At 48.6% G+C, this 17,783-nt stretch overlaps 1 protein-coding gene across 1 annotated transcript in view; it reads right to left on the bottom strand.

Annotated features, from left to right (window-relative positions):
* Positions 1-14,128, bottom strand: part of nod2 (nucleotide-binding oligomerization domain containing 2) — a 57,641-nt gene extending 43,513 nt beyond the window's left edge. The window contains 3 exon segments of the mRNA XM_072466793.1: positions 10,491-10,593; positions 13,641-13,765; positions 13,768-14,128. Of these exon segments, the coding sequence (XP_072322894.1) occupies positions 10,491-10,593; positions 13,641-13,765; positions 13,768-14,128 (589 nt within the window).
* Between the last annotated feature and the right edge of the window lie 3,655 nt (positions 14,129-17,783).

Here is a 17,783-nt window from a genome sequence, read left to right as displayed (position 1 = left end):
GTGCGGCATTGGAGGCATTACCTGGCCGGCAGGAGATTCACTCTCCTCATTGACCAACCTTCATGTTCAACAACACACAGCAGGGTAAGATCAAAAATGATAAGATCTTGAGGTGGAGGATCGAGCTCTCCACCTACAATTACAAGATTTTGTATCACCCCGGTAAGTTCAACGAACCCCCCGATGCCCTATCCTGAGGTACTTGTGCCAGCGCACAAGTGGACCGACTCCGGACACTGCACGACGATCTCTGTCACCCAGGGGTCACCCGCTTTTATCACTTCATGAAGGCTCGCAATCTGCCCTGCTCCATCGAGGGAGTCAGGGCTATCACCATATGATGAATGATATCTGTATACACATGTACCATTAATGCTTACGCCCCTTTAAGACCAGGTTTGGAACCCTGGGGGACTTCGCCTCCGGCTCCGCCCCCAGGAAGCTGTACATAAGGTTAAGTTCAGTAGGCAGCGTGCAGTGAGCACACTTCTCGGCAGCTGTCTGGTTTTCTGGTTATTAAAGCCTTTGAATTATCAATCTTCTCTCCTGAGTCGTAATTGAGGGTATCTCAATTTAATAACCAGACTCCATCAAGATGGACAGCAGTCTAAAGCCGGAGAAGCTCAGTTTGGACGTTCGGTCGCCGGAAGCCACTGAAATTTTTAAATACTGGCTCCGGTGCTTTGAGGCCTGTCTGAAATGCTCAGAGACTGAAGTTGACGGACCTCGCAAGCTGAGCTTACTACATGCCCGGGTGGGCCACCGACTATCCTCCGTGATCGAGAAAGCTACGACATAAGAAACGGCGGTCAAAATCCTACAGAAGCGCTTCGTAAAGCCGATAAACGAGGCACACACCAGACATTTGCTCTCGACCTGCCGCCAGCGCTCCGGGGAAACGCTAGATGAATACGTGGAGAGACTCACCGCGCTCGCCAGGAACTGCGACCATAAAGAGGTGACGGCAGAAGTCCACATGAACTTACATATTCGTGATGCTTTCGTGTCCGGTATCCAATCCACGTACATCCGGCAGTGGCTCCTAGAAGACGGAGCGAAGGACTTCCAAGGCACGGTAACGCTCGCTTCTTCCCTGGAAGCGGCCTACCATAATCTCCACACGTACTCCGCGGACCTTGCGAACCCCTCTCGATCCCCTCCAGACTCGGCCACGCTTCAGGCCTGCGCCGCGCGGCGACCCACTCACACTGGGGGCCCCAATGCTATTTCTGTGGGCAAGGCCAGCACTCACGCCAGCATTGCCCAGCCCGCTCTGCTATCTGCGGCGAATGCGGAAAGAAGGGGCACTTCGCGAAGGTCTGCCTGGCTGGGCCTAAAGGCCAGAAACAAAAGTCTCATCGGGCCCAGATATCGAACTGCCGGGACCACAGGCCCCGTAACACGGCCGTGCAGCGGCCAGACACGTCTACTTCCGACGCATCATCGGTCTTGTGCGAGTCATGGGGGCGGCCATCTTGGCGGCAGCCATCTTCAAAACTCAAAATGTGCGATCGACAGCGGCGGCCATTTTACGAGTCCGATTCAACCGAAGACTCTGACTGCCCGCAACTAGGAGCGATCACGCTCGATCAATCTCGGCAGAAGCACCTGCGAAAGTCAATGATGCAGGTTCAAATCAACAGCCGCGACACCCCTGCCTTTTTGTCTCCGGGAGCACGGAGAGTTTTATCCATCCAGACACGGTAAGACGCTGCTCCCTGCGCACCTATCCCGCCTCCCAAACTATCGCCCTCGCATCTGGGTCTCATTCGGTCCAAATCACGGGGTATTGTGTCGCGAACCTCGCTATCCAAGGCGCCAAATACAACCGTTTTAAACTTTATGTCCTCCCTCACATCTGTGCCCCCCTGCTGCTTGGTCTGGACTTTTAGTGCAGCCACCGAAGCCTGACACTGAAGTTCGGCGGACCCCTGCCCCCGCTCACGGTATGTAGCCTGGCGACACTCAAAGTTGTACCACCCCCCCTCTTCGCGAACCTCACCCCCGACTGTAAGCCCGTCGCCACCAGGAGTCGGCGGTACAGTGCCCAAGACATGACTTTCATCAAGTCAGAGGTTCAGCAGCTACTAAAAGAAGGGGCCATAGAGGCTAGCAACAGCCCTTGGAGGGCACAAGTACTGGTAGTCCGCTCCGGGGAAAAACTACGTGTGGTGGTGGACTATAGCCAGACCATAAACCGCTTTACGCAACTCGATGCGTACCCACTTCCCCGCATAGCAGAAATGGTGAACCAAATCGCCCAGTATCGAGTATTCCCCACTGTCGACCTAAAATCGGCCTATCATCAACTCCCTATCTGCCCAGAGGACCGCCCCTATACAGCCTTCGAAGCAGCCGGTCGGCTCTTCCATTTCCTCAGGGTCCCTTTTGGTGTCACAAACAGAGTCTCCATTTTCCAAAGGGCAATGAATCAAATGGTGGACTACAAACCCGTACTTGGACAACGTCACCATCTGCGGCCATGACCAGCAGGACCATGCCGAAAACCTGAGGAAGTTCCTCCAGACCGCCCGGGCCCTCAATCTGACATACAATAAAGAGAAATGCGTGTTCCACACAATCTGGTTAGCCATCCTCAGCTATGTCGTGGAAAACGGGGTCCTAGGGCCAGACCCCGACCGCATGCGCCCCCTTAAGGAACTTCCCCTCCCCCGTAGCCTCAAGGCACTCAAACGGTGCCTGGGGCTCTTTTCCTATTATGCCCAGTGGGTCCCCAGGTATGCGGACAAAGCCCGTCCACTCATTAAGATACGGTTTTTACCCTGACGGCTGAGGCTCAGTCGGCCTTCAGTCGTATCAAGGCCAATATCATCAAGGCCGCCATGCACGCGGTGGACGAAACCATTCCCTTCCAGGTGGACAGCGACGCATCAGACGTCGCCCTGGCTGCCACCCTCAACCAGGCGGGCAGACCGGTAGCGTTCTTCTCCCGAACCCTCACCGCCTCGGAAATTTGACACTCTGCAGTCGTGAAGGAGGCACAAGCCATAGTGGAGGCCATGCGTCACTGGAGGCACTACCTAGCAGGCAGGAGGTTCGCCCTCGTCACCGACCAACGGTCGGTCGCCTTTATGTTCGATAATGCACAACGGGGCAAAATAAAGAATGATAAAATTCTGAGGTGGAGGATCGAACTCGCCTCCTTCACGTACGATATTACATATCGTCCGGGGAAGCTCAACGAGTCTCCAGATGCCCTGTCCCGCGGCACGTGCGCCAACGCGCAGAAAGACCGTCTGCGGGCCATCCACGATGACCTCTGCCACCCGGGGGTCACCAGGCTTGCCCATTTCATTAAATCCCGCAACCTACCTTACTCCACCGAGGAGGTCAAGGCCATGACCAAGGCTTGCCAGATCTGTGCGGAGTGCAAACCGCATTTCTATTGACCAGACAAGGCTCGCCTGGTAAAGGCCTCTGGGCCCTTTGAGCGACTAAGCGTGGACTTCAAAGGGCCCCTCCCGTCCACCAACCGCAACACCTACTTCCTCACTGTCATCGACAAATTCTCCCGATTCCCATTCACTGTCCCCTGCCCCGATATGACCTCAGCCACTGTGATAAAGGCACTGCATAGCATCTTCACCCTGTTTGGTTTCCCCGCTTATATCCACAGCGACCGGGGTACATCGTTCATGAGCGGCGTCAATATCTACTCAACAAGGGCATCTCCTCGGGCAGAACGACCAGCTATAACCCACGGGGAAACGGGCAGGTGGAGAGAACGCACCAGTTTGGAATGTTGTTCTTCTAGCCCTACGGTCAAGAAGTCTCCCAATCGCCCGCTGGCAGGAGGTCCTACCCGATGCCCTACACTCCATTAGGTCGCTCCTCTGTACGGCCACGAAAAAGACCCCTCATATCCATTTGTTCGTCTTCCCCAGGAAGTCCACCTCTGGGGTCTCGCTTCCACGTTGACTGACGACTCCAGGACCAGTTCTACTCCAGAGGCACGTGGGGAGCCATAAGACAGATCCATTGGTCGAGAGGGTCCAACTATTACACGCAAACCCTCAATACGCCTACGTTGAGCACCCTGACGGCAGGCAGGACACCGTTTCCCTGCGAGACATGGCACCCGCTGGCTCGCCCACCAACGCCCCCCCTTCCACCGACACTCCCCTCCCCGCACCGGCAGTCGACTCCGACAGCGCCCCCGCATAGCGCCCCCTCCCCCCAGCCGGCACCGGCACCAATCACCCTCGTCACCCCGGATACCCCCCCCTGCTCCAACGCGGGTAAAGGCTCAGACAACCGTGCTTCTGGATATACCACCACCGAGGACGACCGTATCCGCCGCACCACCGTCGGAGCTGAGAAGGTTGACACGGGCAATCAGACGACCCAAAAGACTGAACTTGTAATTCCACTTCACCCCCGACGGACTATGCGTTTTTTTTTAAAACGGGGTGAATGTGATGAATGATATCTGTATACACGTGTACCTTTAATGCGTAGGCCCCTTCAAGACCGGGTTTGGAACCCTGGGGGACTCCGCCTCCGGCTCCGCCCCCAGGAAGCTGTATATAAGGTTACGTTCAGTAGGCAGTGTGCAGTGAGCACACTTCTCGGCAGCTGTCTGGTTTTCTGGTTATTAAAGCCTTTGTATTATCAAACTCCTGTCCTGAGTCGCAATTGAGGGTATGTCACACCAGAAACTGTCAGGTCTGCGCAGAGTGTAAAACGCACTTCTACCGGCCAGACTGAGCGCACCTGAAGGCCTCCCGCCCCTTTGAACACCTCAGCGTGGACTTCAAAGGGCCCCTCCCCTCCACCGACCGTAACACGTACTTTCTAAATGTGGTCGACGAATATTCCAGATTCCCGTTCGCCGTCCCATGCCCCGATATGACGCCTGCCACCGTCATCAAAGCCCTCAACACCATCTTCGCACTGTTCGGTTTCCCCGCCTACGTCCACAGCGACCGGGGATCCTCATTTATGAGCGATGAGCTGCGCCAATACCTGCTCAACAGGGGCATTGCCTCAAGCAGGACGATCAGCTACAACCCCCAGGGAAACGGGCAGGTGGAGTGGGAGAATGGGTCGGTCTAGAAGGCTGTCCAGCTGGCCCCATGGTCCAAAAATCTCCCAGCCTCCCGCTGGCAGGAGGTCCTCCCCGACACCCTTCACTCCATTCGGTCGCTCCTTTGCACTGCGACTAATAAAACTTTGCCTCCCCCAGGAAGTCCACCTACAGGGTTTCGCTCCCAACGTGGCTGGCAGCTCCAGGACTCGTTCTCCTCCGCAACAACGTGCGGCTACACAAGGCGGACCCATTGGTTGAGAGGGTACAGCTATTTCACGTGAACCCGCAGTACGCCTACATAGCGTACCCCGACGGCCGCCAAGACAGTCTCCCTCAGGGACCTGGCACCAGCTGTGTCCACCCCCCCCCCACCCCCCTTCTGCCCCGGCGCCACCCTCCCTCCCCCCAGAGCACCGCACCACAGCCCCCGCTCCAGGACTATCCGTCCTCCCTTTCGTCCCACCCGGGGATGAAGATAAGGTCAACACGCTTCCGGAGTCACCGATGACCGAACCGACACCGAAATCGCCACCAGAACTGCGGCGCTTGCAACGACGGATCAAGGCGCCCGATCGTCTGCATTTGTAAACTTTTCCTTAAAATGTTAAACACCTAGGTAAATAGTTTTCCACCACCCCCGCTGGACTCTTTTTGAACAGGGGGTGAATGTGGTAGTCACCACTGTTGTATTGTATATACCGCATACGAGGGGTATTACGGTAAGGCGCCTGTACTACAGGTACAGGGGTAGATCCCTGCCTGCTGGCTCCGCCCAGTAGGCGGAGTATAAATGTGTGGGCTCTCCGAGCTGCAGCCATTTCGGCAGCAGCTGCGGGAGGCTACACATCTCTGCGTAATAAAGCCTCGATTACATTCTACTCTTGTCTCGTCGTAATTGATAGTGCATCACTTCTCCAATTACCGGGGCCTGATTATTTTTAATCTCCCTCTGTGAGGGGTGCCTCAGTAACAGCCACATCTCTCGGTATCCAAACACCTGTTGATCTCTGCCTTGAATATAGTCAATGACTGAGCATTCACAACGCTCTGTGGTCTGAGAAGTCCAGAGGTTCACAAACCTTTCAGTGAAAAAGTTTCTCCTCACCTCAGTACCAAATAACCAATCCCTTAATCTGAGATTCATGTGATCAGCATTCCAAACAAATTGATACAGAACATGCAGCAACGTTGGAGAAATAGGGATTTTAAGGCCACTAGGTTGGCAGTTGGGAGGGGCCATGAAATAGGGATCCATGCCATGGGCACCATTCCGAGCACCTAACTATCCACCTCTGCTACACCAGTGGGGGAGACATTGGGAGGCACACTCGCCCATGGGCCAACTAAGGGCCTGCTTTCACCACTGCTGGGATTTAACCTGCAGCAGTAGAGGTCCACACCATCGCCAGCCTGGCAGTTTCCACTGTTCGGGCAAATGGCTTGGCAAGGTGGGGATACCTCCTTTACAAGCCCCCTGTGCTCATCGCAGGTCACACCACCTACCAAGGTTTGCCACCCCATGTTTTCTCTCCCTCCCTGCTCTATCCACCCAGGCTCCCAACTCCCTTTACCCCAGCCAGACAGCCTAGCTCCAGCAACAATTCTCCCCGCTTACCTTTGCATCCAGTCTTTTGCCGATCGCCACTGGGGGCTGGATGCAGTCCCAGTATTGGCCACAGTTCATGGTGGTGCTGCTAGGCTACTCCCAGATGTGGGCAGAAGTCTCGCCCTGAGCCAATTAACAGCTTGATGGCCAATTAATGGCTGTAGGCCAAGTGCACAATGTGCAGTGAATGCTCAGTCCTGAAAATCCCACCACATTTGTGGATTCACACCATGACAGAATGGGATGATACAGTAACATTGCCATTGTCCCAGATGACCATAGGCTGCTTTCCCCTTTGAGGGGGAGACCTGATTGGTTGGTGGTGGTTTCATCTGAGGATCACCACACCTCAGGCAAGGGACAAGATTGAAAAGGTGGGAGCCTTTATGAATAACCTGCACAAAGATCAAGTGTCAATCATTTCAGTACCAGTTCTTGACAAAGTATCCAAGCAGTAATATTAAAGGACAGCCCAGGCAGTAGCTAAACATTATAACAATGTGGCATATCTGAATTTCTGGGGTGTGCAACACGTCAAGAGATAAGTTAACTTTAAATATAAATGTTTCCGTTAGAACAATTAAATTGTCCATCTTGCATCTTCACAATGTGTATTTTCCTTACAATGACGCAGAATGCATTGTCCAACTACAGATGAATTAGCATTAGTTCAAAGATCCACTTTGGGTACAAGACCACAGGGAGCCAATTCCAGCCATTTTGTACTTCATATCTGCTGTAGGCCTACAACTGGTGCAAAGCCAACCTCCGTGGGTGAGCTGCTTAGCCACATTTGTGATTTGTACGTTATCAAAGAGCTTGCAGGACATTCTGGGTTTTCAATAACATTCGCAACCCATATTTATATCAAACTTTTAGTGTCAAAAAGATAATAAGATGCTTCACAGGATCATTTTAAAACAAAATATGATAATGAGCTGCATAAGGAGGTACCAGGCGGAATTCTCTGTCCCACTGCACCCATTTTCTGGTGAGGCCCACCCCTGCAGGTAGTGGGATCCTCCGTTCCGGCAGCCGGCTAATGGAGTTGCCCATTGTGGGCACCCCAACGCCGTCGGGAAATCTGCGGGCGTGAGTGCACTACCGGCAAAACGGAGTATCCCACCGATGGAGAATCCAGCCCACCATGCCAAATGACCAAAACCTTGATCAAAGTGGTAGGTTTTAAGGAGTGTCTTAAAAGGAGGAAAGTGAATTAGAGAGGCAGAGAGGTGTAGGGTAGGAATTCCAGATTCTGGGGCCCAGGAAACAGAAGGCATGGCCACCAACAGTGGAGCAATTAAAACGGAGGATGCTCAAGATGCCAGGATTAGATGAGCACAAGGCCTGGATTCTCCCTTCTAGAGCCCAAGTGCTCCCACCAGCTGAGAATCAGGATTGGTCTCCGCTGGTGCTAGGAGCAGCGCCTAGATCCGTGTCTCTCCCCTTTACCATGCTAATTTCTGCATGGGGGAAAGATCACCAGATTCTGTAGGACTCTTGGCATCGGACCGCCATTTTGAGCGGGCAGCCCGTACCTGAGGTCCGGAGGCAGAGCCCCACACAATGCAAATCCTGCCTCCAACCACTCCAGCCCCCCCCCCACCCCTTCCACCACTGACAAGGAGCTACGTGGTTTCATTTACTCTTATTCACTGCAGAATGCACTCAGCTCCTTTTGATGTGGTGAGGAGCTGTCGATCATACTAAAGTGTTTATAAACATTGTGGTTAGCTTCAAAGCAGGCATTCAAGCGTGAAGGGAAACATAGATAAACAATCCACCAAGCACCTGTCTCTGAACTAATAAAACTGTCAATCACTGGCTAGTGAAATGTATTGCTGTGTGAAATTGAATTGGACTGTTGCATTTAAAAGGCTGTCAAGAGATTTGAAGCCCTTTTGAGTGTACTTGGCTTTGAGGAAGCAACTGACACTTGCAACAGCTGCTGTTTTAATTACATTTGTCTGAGGCAGCTGATGTTAGGGAAGGGTAAGTGAAAGCTCAGTGATCTTTCAGTATACTGCTTGGACTGCTCTTCAGCTTTCAGACAGGGGTGACTGACGGGGGTCTCTGATGGTGGGGGTGTGTGTGACTGATGAGCAGGGTGTTGGGTCACCCACTATCCCCATAACGGGGGGGGGGGGGGGTGGTGAGGGGGGGGGGGGGGCATGAATCGGACTTTCAGCCCGTAAATTATATTGAAATGGATCCAAATCCACGAATCACATCCTCTTGCCGGTGCGTGCTGAGACTGCTTGTAGCAGACTGGAGCATTGCAACAATTTTTTAGGGGACGCTCCAATCTCTGTCCGATTAGGAATCCCAATCACGGCGTTGGACAATAGAGAATCCACCCTCAGGTATCTTGGGAGGTTTGTGGTGCTGGAGGAGATTACAGGCATAGGAAGGGTTAAAGCCATGGAGGGATTTGAAAATAAGAATGAGAATTTTAAGATCAAGACTTTCATTGACTGGGAGGCAATGTAGATCATCGAGCGCAGAGGTGAAGGGGCAAAACAAGATTTGGTGCGAGTTTAAGACACAGAGTTTAAGGCATCAGAGCTTTGGATGATGTCAGTTTATGGAGGGTAGAATCCAGTAATTCAGCCAGGAGAGTGATGGAAAAGTCATGTCTTGAGTTAACAAAGGCACAAATGAGGATTTTTGCAGCAGATGAGCTGAGCCGGGGAAAGTCAGGTGATCTTACTTAGTGACTTAGTTGTGGTCAGCAAGGTGGACTGTTGTCTCACAGAGTCAGGGACCCAGTTTTGATTCCGGGCTTGGGTGACTGTCTATGTGGAGTTTACACATTCTCCCAGTGTTTGCGTGGGTTTCCTCCGGGTGCTCCAGTTTCCTCCCACATCCAAAGATGTGCAGGGTAGGTGGATTGGCCATGATTAATGCGTGGGGTTATGGGGATAGTGCGAGGGAGTGTGCCTAGATAGAATGCTCTTTCAAAGGTTTGTTGCAGACTCGATGGGCCAAATGGCCTTTTTCTGCACTGTATAGATTCTATGAATTGGGTGAAAAAGGCGGTCTTAGTGATGTGCAAATATGTGGTCAGAAACTTATCCCTCGGCCAAATGTGCCACCAAAGTCCTTGGGTGATACCAGAGGCAACAGTGTAGGAAGGTAGTGAAACCATTACCAGTGATACTATGGGTATGACTGGATAGATAGGAATGGAGGCAGGTGACAGCAGTCCTGTCTCGATGGGGAGGTGTTGGGGAAGGATGAGTTAGTCAAATGCATGAAAGGCTGCAGACAGGTCGAGAAGGTCAATGGAGGAAAGTTTATCTTTGTCACAGTCACATATTAGAAATGGTATTAACAGTCGCTCACCCCAGTTAGGAGAGTCCTACATGCGATTTATAACAATAATAATCTTTATTAGTGTCACATTAACACTGCAAGGAAGTTACTGTGAAAAGCTCCTAGTCACCACACCACGGCACCTGTTTGGGTACACTGAGGGGGAATTCAGAAAGTCCAAATTACCTAACAGCCCGTCTTTTGGTACTTGTGGGAGTAAACCAGAGCACCCGGAGGAAACCCACGCAGACATGGGGAGAATATGCAGACTCCGCACAGACAGCGACTCAAGTCGGGAATTGAACCTGGGACCCTGGCGTAATGAAGCAACAGTGTTAACCACTATGCTACCATGCCTCCCTATAAGTACACATTCACTGTTCTCTACATTTCCTGAATTTGAAAGCAAGTGAGGTTTAATGACACTAGCTCACTGAGCAAGAATCTCTCCTCAACAGTGTTACAGTCCAAGTGCAGCAGTGACACAATCAATTTTAAGAAGCTTGGGGCATTTCTTACCGAGGGCAGGTTTGATGTGTCTAGGTTCAGATTCAATGTAGTCTAACAGGATTTGAGCTGTATCATCCCCCTTAGCTTTAGTGAGATCTAGCAGTTTTCGTGCCTAGCATTGAAATATTAAACATAGCAAAAAGAGTATCAAATGAGATAACAGAATCTGTAAGTTGCACATATGTCTTCAAATTAATACACATTATATTACAACAGTGATAACTAACAATGGCAGCAGGACTCTTAACATAACAAAAGGCAATGATTTGCATTTATATAGTGCCCTGATACAGAAGAATGTCTGAATGTGTCACAAGAAGCTACTTTGAACCAAATAATTTCAGCAAAAATGTTAGTCACTTAAAATCATACCAATAAATCCTGACAGTTTAGTATTGGTACATAGGGACAACAAATGAATGCACCATTATAGAAAATTGCCTGGAAAAACATGTCAAAGTCCTTTACTGAGCTGTTGGCCAAGGGCAAGGAGTATGGAGGGAAAGAGAAAAGGGGGGAGATGTGACAAGTGTGTGGACAAAATGAAGGACCACAAGGTAGCCTTTGAACAGGGAGGAACATAACAAGTTGTGGTTGCTAAGAAGGAAGTTTCAGATTGTCGTTGCCACTGATGGAGCAGAGAAGGGGTGAAGACATGGCAGGCATGTGACATGTGGGGGTGCATTCAGATATGTACAGATGGATGACGTTGTTAAGGCAGAATTGTGTGATACTAGGGGAGAGATCTGAGAGCAAAGAAATCAATGCCACTAAGGTATGAAGCTTGGCAAGGACAGCAGTGATAGAGGTGTGGATGAATTCCACCTTATGGAAGATGAGAGACCACAAGGAGACCACTGAACAAATTACATGATTATGAAAGTTCTGAAGAGAGTTTTTATGGCAGAAAAAACATTAAATGCAAGGGTGGATCTTTTTGTATCAGATTACATGTGGGGAGAAAGACAGATTTGAGATTGTGGAATAAACTAGGATCCCATACCTCTGGGCTGAGCCGGAGGTGGCAGCATTGAAGTGTGCAGGTCAGAGATGCAGAGGGCGCAATTCTCCAGCCATGTTACGCTCAAGCGTGAGCACAACGCGGCGGGAGAATGCCGGAAGAGGCTTGCAGCGAGCCTGCCGACAGCCTCGACACCTAGCGAGATTCACCGGAGTCCCTCGAGACATTGGAATCGGAATTCCGACCCAAATGGGCAGGAGCGAATGACGTTTGCGGAAGTAGATCGTAAACCTACTTATCACCTACCTGCGCGAGATCCACCAACCTCCCTTGATTCACCAACCTCCCCAGGGAGGCTGAAGCCGAGCGCCGATCAGTGCTGGTCCACACAAACGTGGACCAGGCGGAACAGAACCCGGGGGGGGGAGGGGGGGGGGGGTTCCCGGGCCAACGGAGACCCTTGGGTGGTCAGAGTAAGTGCAGGGTGGCTCCTGGTCCTCCTCCTGGAACGTGGGCACCAAGCCACTGTCCAGATGGCATTGCCAAGCCAGCAGGAGCACTGGCTGTTTGCCAGAGTGCCAGAGTGCAGTGCAAGGGTGCTCGAGTGCCAGGGTGGCACTGCCAAGAGTCAGGAGGCGAGGGGGGCAATGCCCATGAAATGAGGGTGGAGGGGGGTTTGAAGGGTTGGGGAGTGCAGGGCGGGTAAGTAGGGACGTCCAGGCGGTTAGGGGGTTGATGGGTGGGGGTCCTAGAAGAGACGGGGTGCTGTAAGGGGGCTTGGAGGGGGGGCTGAAGAGGGGGGGGAGGGTCTCAGATACCCCATAGCAGATTTTCCTCACTTGGGGTGTGTGGGATTGTATCCATGTGTGTGGGGGGTCATTGCCCATGGGTGGGGGGGACCCACAAGCTGACTTAGAGATCGGGCACTCTTTCAAAATGGCGTCCGATCTCTGAGTTCAGCTCCCCAGTGCTAAAAGAAAAATCTAAGTGTGGGCTAAACCGGTGAGAAACTCCCCAGGGCCAAAAAAAATGACTAAAGTGTCATTGAATAGCGGTGGGGAACTCGCCGACAGAACCGGTGGAAACTCCCTGAAAAACCCGCCACAAATTAACTTAGACATTTTGGGGGCGAATCGTGCCCAAAGAGTTTGTGGGATATAAACACTGTTACATGACTTTGCCATTCTTACACTTGTAAATATAGATCGCCTCCTTAGTTTTGTGCCCTCTCTCCTTCTTTAACTACCCTTTTATTTAAGTGCTTATAAAAATAGTTTCTATTTCTCTTTAAACCGACTGCTTGTCTGAAATGCATGAATGAGTAGAATGGTTATCAAACAAAAGGAGTCCATTTGGCCTGGTGCACCCATCATGTTCCATGATAGCCTTCCCAACCTTTTAAAAAATATATATTTTCTCTGATTATTCGCATGGCACAGTAAGTGGAGAGAATGGGCATACATTGAAATTGTAAAACACGAAAGACAATTCTGGACATTAGAAACATGCGGATGATGTTGGCAAGCATAGGTCTAAGTCTGAAAAGTTGGATTGTCCGCAGGTGTTGGTGGGTTGATATAACAAATTGAAAGTTATTTTGAATAAGGAATTTTATGATGGCACAGGTGGACAAGAAATGGAGGAGAAAGCTACAGAGGACCGGGGGATCCTTGAAGGGCCACAATCTTGAAGGCAGGATCAAGGGTTGAGACAGAGTAGGGTTCGGACATGGCAGGAAAACAGAAGACCAATATAAAATATCTACACAGAAATATTTGATCCCAGTGTTAAAAAATGTACAATGATAAACTTAATTTAGGTAATCGTCTATCGCACAACATAATCAGAATATACAATAAACAGCCACATGATTTGATTTTGCGTCACTCGTGGGATTGACCACATCTGAATTGAAGAAATTGTAAATTAATTACAAGTAGGCAGGATATAAAATCACATTTCACAATTCTTCCTAATGTGTCTTCTACGAATAGTTTAAATTATTATTTCCAAGGCTGATATGCAGCCTGAGGACAATTTTAAAACAAGTATTCCCCAGCGAGTGTAACCTATTCTTTACAAATCTGGATTTTAAAAAACACCAGGCGATAAATAGCCGCCTCTGAAGCCTTCATATTTATTTTCTCACCTCACCCACCCTTACATACTGGCACAGATAATTCTTTCAGTTTATGTACCTGTTGAGAAGGTGTATATATTGGCAACTGAACCTCATCACATTCGTATTTTGAAAATTGACCATATCTTTGCAGATGTTCTAACACAGCTGCAATGTGTCCATGTAGTTTCCTCACTATGTCAGTCTGTGTTTTTGAAGAGTTTGGGAAGTCAATAATGATAGTGATGCTGAAGGTTCATCAGTCCTTTCTGGGGGCATATAGGTCCCCAGAATTAAATCAGTCAGTTGCGAGCTGTTAATGACATCTTCTAACACCACAATAAAAAGATCACAGGCTCTGGTCCCTTTACATGTTGCAACATCAAGGAGATTGCGACTGGAACGAGACAGAAGTCCTGGTGATTTCACGTGTTCATATTCCTCCCAGTTCAGGAGATCCCATGCTAATAGGTGATCAAGGATGCTCTCAAAGGTTTCTATTGAACCCCTTCCAAGAATTGTGATGTATTGATGCCTTTGTGCCTTAAACAGCTGATCAGCATTCATTCCACTTACTGCCCCTGCAAGGTTACTTCAGTGTTGGCAGATAACCCTGTTAAGATAATAAAACAGATGTATTATGAAATCTTGCTGCTTCAAAGTGAAACTTAAAAACAAAACAAAATCGGCATTGTAACAAAAGCTGCACAATCAAGATCAAGTTGTAAAATCAGTTACGGCGCTGCAGACCCGGGTTCGATACCAGCCCCGAGTCACTGTCTGTGTGAGGTTTGCACATTCTCCCCGTGTCTGTGTGGGTTTCGTCTCCGCAACCCAAAGATGTTTGGGGAATGAGCCTGGACAGGTGGCTGAGGTTCAGTAGGGGAACATTTTGGGAGTAGTGACCATAATTCTGTAAGTTTTAGGGTACTTTTGAATAGGGATGAGAGTAGCCCTTGCTTGCGAAAGGCAAATTACGATGACATTAGATAGGAATTGAAGAATTTGGATTGGGTGCAGCTGTGGGAGGGTAAATCAACTTCGGACATGTCTTTAGCGACAGTTGATTAGGATTCAGGAAAGTCACGTTCCTGAGAGAACAAAGGATAAGTATGGGAAGTTTAGGGAGCATTGGATAACGAGGGATATTGTGAACCTCGTCAAAAAGAAAAATGAGGCTTTAGTACGGTCTAGAAAGGTGGGAACAGCCGAAACCCTTGAGAAGTATAAAAGAAAGAAGGAAGGTACTGAAGCAGGAAATTAAGAGGGCTAGGAGGTGGTCATGAAATGTCCTTGGCAAGTAGGATTAAGGTGAATCCCAAAGCTTTTTATTCATACAAAATGCAAGAGGGTAGCCAGGGAAAGGATTGGACAGTAGGGGGAATCTATGTGTTGAGCCAGAGGAAATTGGCGAGGTACTAAATAAGTACTTTGAATCAGTGTTTACCAAAGAAAAAGACTTTGTAGAAGATGATTCTTGGGTAGGGTGTGTAGACAGTCTGGGACATGTTGACATTGAAAAGGAGGAGGGATTGGATGTTTTAAAAGACATTAAGATAGATATGTCTCCTGGGCAGGTTGGGATTTACCACAGAATACTGAGGGATGCAAGGGAGGAAATTGCTGGGGCCTTAACTGACACCTTTGTATCCTCACTGGCTACAGGTGAGATCCCACAGGGCTGGAGAATAGCTAATGTGGTACCGCTTGTTTAAGAAAGGTAACAGGGATAATCTTTGAAACTATAGGCCAGTGAGCTTCACATCAGTAGTGGGTAAATTATTGGAGAGAATTCTCAGGGACAGGATTTAGACCCATTTGGAAACAAGGTACATAAACGATTTGGAGGAAAATGAAGCTAGTCTCATTATAACATCGCGGATGACACCAAGGTTGGTGGAGTGGCAGATAGTGTTGAGGATTGTCAGAGGATACAGCAGGACATAAAAAGGTGTGGTGACAACTGCCAGAAGGATGTGGAGGATTTGGAAATGGTGTAGAGGAGGTTTACCAGGACATTGCCTGGTCTGGAGGGTGTTAGCTATGCGGAGAGGCTGAATAGAACAACAGAGATTCAGGGGTGACCTGATAGACGTCTACAAGATTATGAGGGATATGAATAGAGTGGATGGGCAGGCACCCTTTCCCAGGGTGGAGGGGGTCAGTCACCTGGGGCAAAGTTCAGAGGAGATAAGCGAGGCAGGATTTTTACACAGGGGGTGCCTGGAACACGCTGCCAGGGAAGGTTGTGGAAACAGATACATTAACTTTGAATTTATTTAAAAAGAAGTAAACTCAGTTTGGATGGAGATAAGAAACAACAAGATAAATAAGTCACTGGTGGAGGAATTTATATGTCTACAAACAGTAGTTATACTGTTGTTGAGTGTGTACAGTTATGAGAGTTATAAAATACTTCTTAAGTGTCTACCACTGCTTCTCTACCATTTTACCAGGGGCAGCAGGGTGATGAAGTGGTTAGCACTGCTGCCTCATGGCGTTGAGGACCCGGGTTCGATCCCAGCCCCGGGTCACTTTTCGTGTAGAGTTGCACATTCTCCCTCTGTCTGTGTAGGTTTCACCCCGCAGCCGAAAGATACGCCGGGTCAGCTGATTGGCCATGCTACATTGCCCCTTAATTGGGAAAAAATTAATTAAATACTTTTTATTTATTAAAAAAATCTACCATTTTACCTTTTCACCTATTTTCTCAGTCCACTGAAGCCAATTCTGCCTTCATACCTTGTATTCGCCTTTACTTACGTTTAAAACACTTATGTTCATCCCAAAGTTTCTCACCTTCAAAATAAATGTAAACCCAGTGTTGCAAACTTAAATAAAGGCTGATATAAAGTTTTGTTAAGAACGTATCCTTATTTAAAGGATTTATTTTTGCATTGGTAAACATCAGATATAAAATGTAGTTTTAAGTGGGTTTAATTTCACGTTTCTGTGCCTGAAAGTCTAAAATTTGTAGTTAGATCCATGCTGGACATAGGTGTTTGTATGGGTGGGGGTTGGTTAAGTTCCAACTGTATCTTCTATTGTGCTTAGGTAGGGCTGTGGCATGAAGAATAAATAGTAGTAGCAGGTCATTGCTTAGCAACAAGAGGCCACGACCAGAGGGAAGGGCTTTCCTTTGTTCTTAGTTTTAACTGGAAGCCAGGGCAGTTGAAGAGCTGTAGTGGCAGAGAGGTGGTTGCTTTAGAAGGCTAGAGAGTGAACATCTCTCTCAGCTTTGCTATCAGAAAAACCATACCCTGGAGTAATGAGCAGCTAATTAAGAAAACTCGAGAAATGAATAGTTTACAAGAAGTCTGAGGTTAAGGATGCTAGAACAGAGATCTTTCAGTAAAGACAGAGTTGAGAGGAAGGTTGAGACACCAGAAAGACATCTGAGTGTTTGTGGAATTTTACTACAGTCTGTGGAATGAGAATTAAAATAACTATGGAAATCAGTGGCTAGATCTCAGAGTTTATGTAGAAGCCTGTATGACAAAGAAATCCTAAAGGGGTTGGTATGAAACCTGGGCTGGATTTGCTGTTAAAAGTGCAGTGGAAGCTTTGTTTGAAAGTGTCATTTGTAAATACTGGACTGGAATTCAGAACACAAACCGCTAAGGGATAGCATCATTATGAGAGAATAATTTAAAGTGTGTATTTGGGAGTGAAATTTGGAAACTCTTTTGCGACAATCACCAGGGGGGATTCTGGGTAGAAAACTACAGACACTAACTCGTTTCAGAGCGAAGAGTGTACTTGACCACAGTCATCACTTGTGCTTAAAAGGGAGTTTTTGTCTTAAAGAAGCCATTGTGTCTTAAGATGTACTTTGTAATCCATGTTAATCTTTAAATCTGTGTGTATTTGTTAAACTAAGTAAAGGAGTATTGTAATAAAATCCAAGTATTTCATGTTTAATAAATTATTTTTCCTATTTGTTAAAAATAGTTAGCGGTCCTGTGACTCTGTTCCTCCGCACTTTATAAAACAAATAAAAGCTACAGTCTTTTGAGCCAGAATTCAAATCTGGAATCTTCCTGTCCAATTGTAACATCAACTGGCGTCGTAACAGTATGAAGACAGAATTGGCTTCAGTGGACTGGGAAAATAGGTTGAAAGGTAAATTTTAAAAAATTAATTTATGGGATGAAGGCGTCACTGGTTAGGCCAGCATTTATTGCCCATCCCTTGTCACCCTTCAGAAGGTGGTGGTGAGTTG

This window comes from Scyliorhinus torazame, chromosome 10 (genome assembly GCF_047496885.1).
Source record: "Scyliorhinus torazame isolate Kashiwa2021f chromosome 10, sScyTor2.1, whole genome shotgun sequence".
Lineage (NCBI taxonomy): Eukaryota > Metazoa > Chordata > Chondrichthyes > Carcharhiniformes > Scyliorhinidae > Scyliorhinus > Scyliorhinus torazame.
Note: the sequence above shows the minus strand (reverse complement) of the source record. Positions and strands in the feature narration are given on the sequence as shown.